The 8,637-nt window shown below is 36.4% G+C and overlaps 1 protein-coding gene across 1 annotated transcript; it reads right to left on the minus strand.

Annotated features, from left to right (window-relative positions):
• Positions 1 to 7,803: 7,803 nt before the first annotated feature.
• LOC111381403 lies at positions 7,804 to 8,241 on the minus strand. The gene has a single exon (XM_023005178.1). The coding sequence runs from the start codon at positions 8,239 to 8,241 to the stop codon at positions 7,804 to 7,806; it is 438 nt and encodes a 145-aa protein (XP_022860946.1).
• Positions 8,242 to 8,637: the final 396 nt, after the last annotated feature.

Below are 8,637 nucleotides of genomic sequence, written 5' to 3' on the forward strand. Positions count from 1 at the left end.
AAGAGATGTCCATTCCTACTTCCCTTTATTGGAGAACATCTTCCCTAGAACATTGTTGGTAGTTCACTCTTAGGTTTTGGACTTTTTCTTCCTACTGGTGATAATACTCCTCTTGAGGTGCAAAATGGGGGATTGGTCCTTCTAGAAGTATGTAATAGCATAAGGTGCATAAGGAGAGATTGACTGACTCCCTTGGTTAGACATTTGCCTAAGTAGAGCGTATATAGCGATGTTGTGTTAAATGGTAGTCCTCATTTTAACAACCATGAGTTGTAAAGCTACCATTATCCCACATCGTCTGTGATGGTAGTGAGGTCGATAATAAGTTGTAGGGACAATGTGAAAAGTTTTCTCTTCTTAAGGGTTTTCCCTTGTCTTTCTTGGGACTGTGTCTTCATTTTCAGAACTCATTTGCTCACTTTTCTCTTCAGACAAATTTTATGAGAATATCCTTTATCCCATTATTTTCTCTTTCTAAACAACCTCATATTGAAGCTAGTGTTCTCTTTTTGGGATGTTCGCTTGCCCTTTTCAAGAATAAATCATTTCTTCAGAGGCAATGTTCACACGACTCTTAGGAAAACTTTTTCCACGGGATATTCATGGTTAAACTTTCATTTTCCACAGACGATGAGAATTTGTTAACCCCCTAAAAATGAGCCAATAGAAATCTAAACCGCACTCGCATCCATATTGCTACGTGCAAAGAAGATCATTCCTTGAAATGCAAGCCAAAAAAATGTTCGAGCACCAGGGATAATCAAACAAAACCATATTTTGAATATGAAGAAACAAGCTTAGCATATGATGCCAAGATTTGAGAGAGAATAGTTGTATATATTTTGATACTTGGAATTGCATTATCCCTAAAATAATACAAGAAAATGGTATTTATAATGTTACAATCAAAGCTATGACCACAGAATGAAGTGCACATAGCTTTTTCTAACCTATTGTGTTGTCCCATCACAGTCGACCTATCGTTCACTTTCCTAGGCTATACTCGAGTATTTGAGAAATGAGGGCCACCTTATTGTCTGTGTCAGCACCCTTGATCATTAAGCTGATGTCAATTGGCTTGTTTGGGCTATAGGTCGTCATATTAATCACTTTTACCAGATCGTTATTGATAAGTGCGTTTTTACACACTTATTCGGTTCACAAAATATGACTAATTGTTGATGAAATTGATTGAATATGGTATAATTCTATGCAATTTCAGTTTGTAGGACCATATTAATGGATGTGACAGAATTCAAGTCATAAGATGCGAAAAAGGGCCAAAATAAAAGAAAATGAAAGTTTAGGGACCAGAGTGCAAATATCCAAAAGATGGACCGAAAGTCACGAGGAGCAAACGAGCTAAGTATCAACTTGAAGATAACATGGGTGGATAGAAGGAAGAAAATGAAGAAGAAGGACCAAGATGGAAAAGAATAAAAATTCAGGGACCAAAATGTAAATAACTAAAAGATGAATTGGAGGTACAAACGAAGAAGTGGAAGACTCAAGGACTAACTTGTGGAAGATTTGAAGTATTGGGAAAAGAATAATGAGAAAAGAAATCAAAATGCAAGAAGATCAAGTTCGAGGACTAAAACGCAATATATGGGAAGAATCCTCTAACCATATGGTCGCATGGTTAGAACCATCATGCGGCCGCATGGTGGTATTCAGAGAATAAGATGGGCAACCTCAACTTAACAATGCGGTTGCATGGCTATATTAGGGGTGAGATTTTTAGTTTCCGTTTTTGCTTCAAACTCTTATGGAATTAAGTTGTGGGACGTATATAAAAGCCCTAGAGCCGTCATATCTAAGGGAGAATGCTTGAGGAGAGAAAAGAAGACATATTGGAGGAGATTTTACACCACAATCATGAAGAGAAACGTGAAGATCAAAGGGATTACATGCCAATTTTCATCTCAGTGATGTCGTTTCTTAGAGTTATTTTGTATTTTGTTGTTTTATCCATGCTAGCCTAGGTTTTCATGTACTAGGAGATCGATGAACCTTGTGATGTAACTTTTTAATTTCTAGTTATGCAATTTTGACATCAAAACACGTTTCTTGAGTTTTGAATGATTTTTATACAATTAATTGCTTCCATAATTATGTTCTCGTAATTGGGTAATGCAGTGACTTGTTTCATGCATTCGAGAGAAGAGGAATAAGTTCGATAGGACATGAACCATCATGGGGTCTGATAAGGTTTAGAGATATACCACTATGCCTTGTGTGAATTTTTAAGTGCTACAAAAATATATGCATTCTTGTATATTTGCCCCCATCACAGAAATATAAGCTGGTGGTATATGAGAATAGGTTCAACTTTACTCGAGAGAGATTGTTGGATGGATTTAGGAAAATTGATTCTTCAAACCTTCAACATATTGTCAATTTGTGGTACTAGGGTTAAGAGTAAACATCGCTTGGGGATTCGTAATCCTAGTGCGATTCATATTCATTGATTACATCAATTTGCATTCAATCATTCATTTTGCATTTTAGTTCGTTTGAGTCATACATAGTTGTATATTAGGTTAAATTAGGGCTAATTCAAGTTATTAGAAATCTCGTTTGATAATCTGGTTTCGTTTGAGGTCAAGTTAGATAGAATTAAACTACTCAATCTCTGTGGGGACAACAATCGAAAGCTAATTTTCCACTTTATTACTTGTTGCAAACCGTACTCTTGTGGACACAAATCGAAAGAATAATTTCATGAAAAAATTTTTGGCGCCGTTGTCAGGGACATAGTATTGTTTAATCTTATTTACCTAGGTACTAATTCGAACAATATTTCGTGTATTAATTGTTTTATTTTATTTTTATTTTGTTTTGTTAATCAATTTTAGATTTATTTTAGTATCTAAGTGCTACTACTGGTATTCTCGCAAATTTGCATGTCAAGATTGACATGTAAAGAATAAAAAAAAATTCTTGAACATAAGAATAAAATCCTTAAACAATCACTTTAATAATATATAAAAGTTTTCTAAAGGAAAAGAAAATTTCGAAACAACATATTCAATCTTAAAATCTTCACAACCAAAATAATTTAATCATCAAAGCATAAATAAATCTTAACATAACTTTATTAAATGTTTTATTATCCACCATTGCGTGCTCGCCCAATCTTCATCCATCTCAAAACAAGGATTAATTATTACCTAAAAAAAAATTCATGTTTCATATGAGATGATAAACTCAATAAGTGAAATAACATGGCATGAATAATAGAAGTCCAAGAGATTCGTGAACATATTTAATGAGACACGAAATTAAAATATAAAAAAATCGAACTTCGTAGTTCTAATTTCGTGCGTAGTGCTACTAAACTCCATGATTTCATGACATAATCATAATATCGACTTTTGTAATCTTAAACGATGAAATAAATATATTTCACTTACCTCGAATCTGATGATCCTATTAGCACATAGGAGAATTCTTGAAAAATATTCGTGTGTGTTTGTGTGTTTCTTTTTCTTATATATATATATATGTGTGTGTGTGTGTGTGTGTATGTATGTTAATTACCTTTTTTGTTTTTGATAAGATTGAATAAGAAAAGGAAAGCTCCTTAATTGAATCCTTTACTTATGGAAGTTAACATATATGTACATAATGTTTATGGTAATTACCGTTTCGGTTTTTAGTATAATTAAATAAAAAGGAAAGTTTCCTTAATTATTTCTTTTAATTATGGTAATTAACATATACGTACATATTATATATGGTAATTACCTAAATTTGCATTCAATTATTCCTTACCATAATAAAAACATCCAATAATTATTTCTTACCATGTATGTAGATGCTATATATATGCTATAGTCCCTTAACTATGGCTGGGTATAAAACTTGGCCCCTAAACGTTTACTGATATGCGATATGATCACTAAATTCTAGTTGATGTGTAATTTGTCCCTGAACCTTAGTCTCTATATAAATTGGTCCTTAAACTATGGTTATTGAACAATTTGGTCCTTATACTTAGGTTAATGACACGTAGAGAATTTTAGGTTATTGTAATCTACCCCTCTAAAAAAAATCTTCGTCCTCGAAAATTACCTTAGTTCTCTTTGTCAAATAGCTGGGGATATTTGGGTCGCATTTCATCCTCGCATTCCCAAGTTGCTTCCTCTATTGAATGATGTTGCCATAATACCTTGACCAATGATATTTCTTTGCTGCGAAGCTTTTGTACTTCTGTCCTATAACGTAAAGTGGGAATTCGTCGTAGCACAAATTTCTCTCGATCTTCAATGGTTCATGCTTTACTACATGACTCGGATCTGGGACATATTTCTTGAGTGTAGATACATGGAAGACATCATGCACAGCAGAAAGTTTTGGTGGAATAGCTAGTTGATATGCTACATTTCCAACTCGTTTGAATATCTCGAAGGGTCCGATGTACCTCGGTCAGAGTTTCCGTTTCTTACCAAAATTCAGGATGCCTTTCATTGGGGTGACTTTCAAAAATACCTGTTCACGAACGGCAAATTCTAGATCTTTTTGTTTTCTATCTGCATAGCCTTCCTATCTGTCTTGGGCGATTTTGATACTAGCTCGGATCTTTTCAATAGCCCGAACCGTTTGTTCTACAATTTCAGGTCCTAATAACTTACACTCACCAACTTCATCCCAATGAACAGGTGATCTGCACTTTCTCCTATATAGGGCTTCATATGGTGTCATACCGATAGAGGTATGGAGGCTATTAATGTAAGCGAACTCTATTAATGGTAGATGTTTTCCCAATGCTCTCTAAATTCTAAGACACACATTCGGAGCATGTCTTCTAGAGTTTGAATAGTTTGTTCCAATTGTCCATCCTTTTGGGGATGAAATGTTGTACTAAACTTTAAATTAGTTTCCATCACCCGTTGCAAACTTTTCCAGAAGTTCAATGTAAACATTAGGTCTCTGCCTAATACAATCGAGACTGGAACATCATGCTGTCTCACCACTTCGTTAACAAATAACTGTACTAATTGGTCCAAGTAAAAAGTCATCCAAATAGGCAAGAAGTGAGTTGTTTTGGTCAGTCTATCAACCATTATCCAAATGGCTTCATGACCTTTCACTGACTTTGGAAAACCAAAAACAAAATCCATTACTACATGCTCCCATTTTCACTCCGGAACTTTCAATGGTTGTAGTAACCTTGACGGTCGTTGATGTTCGGCTTTCACTTGTTGACATACAAGGCATCTCTCAACAAACTCAGATATGTCTTTCTTCATATTCTTCCACCAAAATACGGCTTTTAAGTCACAATACATCTTTGTACTTCCTGGGTGTACTGAATAAGGTGTGGTGTGAGCTTCTTTTAGAATCTCCTTTTTCAATTCCTCGAATTCTGGTACACATAAACGTCCTTGATAATACAATGTTTTGTCCTCAATTATGGTAAATCCTTTCTGTTTTTCTATATCAATCTTGGCTTTAATAAATTCGAAGACTGATCGCTCTTCTAGTGGTCCTTGATTCCATCACGGAGTGTCGATCGAATCGAGATTGATGTCATTTGAGCTACAGTCTCTGATGGGATTGTGACTACTTTGAGGCTCAATTTCTCAAATTCCTTATATACTAGTTCAATGCTGTTAACATTGCCAAATTATCTGTACTTTTCCTGCTCAAAGCGTCTGCCACTACGTTTGCCTTGCCTGGATGGTAATGGATTTCACAATCATAATCATTTACTTATTCAAGCCATCTCTCAGTTTCTCAAATTCCTTATATACTGGTTCCTGCACTGTTAACATTGCCAAATTGCCTGTGGTTTTCCTGCTCAAAGCATCTGCCATTACGTTTGTCTTACCTGGATGGTAATGGATTTCACAATCATAATCATTTACTAATTCAACCCATCTTCTCTGCCTCATGTTCAACTCATTTTAAGTGAAAATGTATTTGAGGCTTTTATGATCTATATAAATGTCACATTTACCCCCATTTAGGTAGTGTCTCCAAATTTTCAAAGCATGTAAAGCTACTGTGAGTTCTAGGTCATGCATGGGGTAGTTCTGTTCATAAGGTTTTAATTGTTTGGATGCATAGGTGAATACCTTACCTTGTTGTATTAAAACACAACCTAAGTCTTAATTGGATGCATAACTGTACATTACTAAGCCTTCTGATCCACCAGGTATAGTCAACACCAGTGCTTTAACTAGCCTTTTCTTCAATTCTTCGAAATTGCGCTCACATTTCTTGGTCCAGTCAAATTTTGCACCCTTACGCGTCAACTGAGTCAAGGGTTCTGATATTTTAGAAAATTCTTCTATAAATCTTCAGTAGTATCTTGCTAAACCTAGAAAGCTACGAACTTCTCCCACATTGGTTGGTCTCGACCAGCTTAACACCGCTTCTACATTACTTGGGTCCACTTCAATTCCATGGGCTGTGACCACGTGTCCAAGGAACACAACTCGTTCTAACCAAAATTCGTACTTTTGAATTTGGCGTAAAGCTTCTCGTTCTTCAAAATTTGTAACATAATTTTCAAATGTTCTTCATGCTCTCTTTTAGTCTTCGTGTAGATTAGTATATCATCGATGGACACGATGACAAACTGATCTAGGTATTCGTGAAACATATGATTCATCAAGTCCATGAATACTACTGGAGCATTAGTCAGGCCAAAAGGCATGACTAAGAACTCGTAATGGCCATACCAAGTTCTAAAGGCAGTCTTCGAGATATCACTAGCTTTTATCCTCAACTGATGATATCCTGATCTCAGATCGATCTTTGAGAATACCATCGTACCTCGCAATTGATCAAATAGATCTTCAATTCTAGAAATTGGATATTTAATATCCTCATAGATCCATCTTTCTTCTTAACGAATAACATTGGCGCCCACAAGGCGACACCTGGGTCTTATAAATCCCTTTTCTAATAATTCCTCGATTTGTTTTTTCAATTCTTGCAGTTCCTTTGGTGCCATTCTGTAGGGAGCTTTAGAAATAGGAGCAGAATTGGGAGTCAAATCAATTGTGAACTCTACTACCCGTTCTGGAGGCATTCCAGGTAAGTCTTCGTGAAAGACTTCCGAAAATTCCCTACTAATTTGACATCTTCGACTCTCTATGCTTTAACTTCTTTGGCTAGCACTAACATCAAGAACTCTATGCATCCTTCTGACTTTAAAAGTTTTTGGGCCTTTATGGCAGAATTAACTTTGGGTAGGGACTTTGTTTTGTGCACTGAAAATTTACTTTCCTCTCAAAGCATAGAATCATTGCGTGGCTCTTTGAAATCGAGTCCATTCCCAAGATTATGTCACACTCACGCATGTCCAAGATGTATAAGTTCATGTCCAAGAATTTACCATCGATTTCTACCTCTTCCATCTTTACTATCTGACTTGTGTTAAGTACATCTCCTGAAGGTTTGACAACCTCTAATGGTGCATGGCAACTTCACTACTTACATCTATTGTTCTCATAAATTTTGGCGATATAAAAGAGTGAGTAGGACCAGATCTATCAAAACATATGCAGGAATACCAGATATGAGAATGTTACCTGCCAAAACATTTCAGCTGGCATTCTCCTCACATTCAGTAAGGGCATAGACCTTGGCTTGCCCTTTAGGTGGATTCCCAGGTTTCTATTGTTGGGATGGTTGCCTCGACTTCTAATTCTTAGGGCAAAATTTTGCTATGTGACCTATCTTTCCATAATAGAAGCATACACTGGTTCCCACGAGGCATTTCCTAGTGTGACACTTCTAACATTTGTCACATATTGGATTCTCCAAATATTTGCTTGAAGGTAACACTCATTTCCCTTTCTTTGCAAAATTTTGCTTAATTATATCTTTCCGATTCTGCCATTTACGCTTCTTTGGTAGCACAGGTTGCCGAAGTTTACTGGTATTGTTGGTATTTTCCTTGAAGTTGGCCAACTGTACCTTCGCCAGTACTTCGTGGTATGTACCCAATTCAAAGGTGACCACCGATTGTTGGAGATCATCACGTAGACCTTGTTCAAATTGTGTCGCTTTCATTTCCTCCATATTAACCAATTGTGGGGCGTAGCGATGTAGTTCTTCAAACTTCCTTTCATAATTAGCCAGTATCAAGTTTCCCTGTCTAAAGACCAGGAATTTCACTTCCTTCTGGTGTGGGATGTTGGTGGGGAAGTATTTTTGTAGGAATAACTCTTTAAATTCATTCCATATCCAGCCTTGTCCAGCTGCTCTGGACCTGTTGGTCATTTCTCACCAGTGTCGTGCTCTTTTATCCAGCATAAAGGTTGCACGTATTATTCTTTGAGTTTCAGGGCACTCAACAGGTTCAAAGATCCGTTCTTGCTTGCTTATCTACTCTTCTGCCGCTAGTGGATCGGTGTCTCCTTCAAAGCTAGGGGTTTGTAGCTTACAATATTATTCCACAATCGTAGCCACACTCTTCTCTGCTGGTGGTGGTGCAACAGACAGTGCGGCGATTGTCGCCATGTTGCGTATCGCTTCAAGAAACTGCATGAATTGGTCATTCTAGTTGTAATTGTTTCTATTTCTTGTTTCAGTTGCACCAGTCTGGGGTTGACCGTCCCTATTGTTCGTGTTTCTAGAGTGAGTTGCCATAACATTGATAAAATTCAAATGTAAAAT

Source organism: Olea europaea, unplaced genomic scaffold (assembly GCF_002742605.1).
Source record: "Olea europaea var. sylvestris unplaced genomic scaffold, O_europaea_v1 scaffold23, whole genome shotgun sequence".
NCBI lineage: Eukaryota > Viridiplantae > Streptophyta > Magnoliopsida > Lamiales > Oleaceae > Olea > Olea europaea.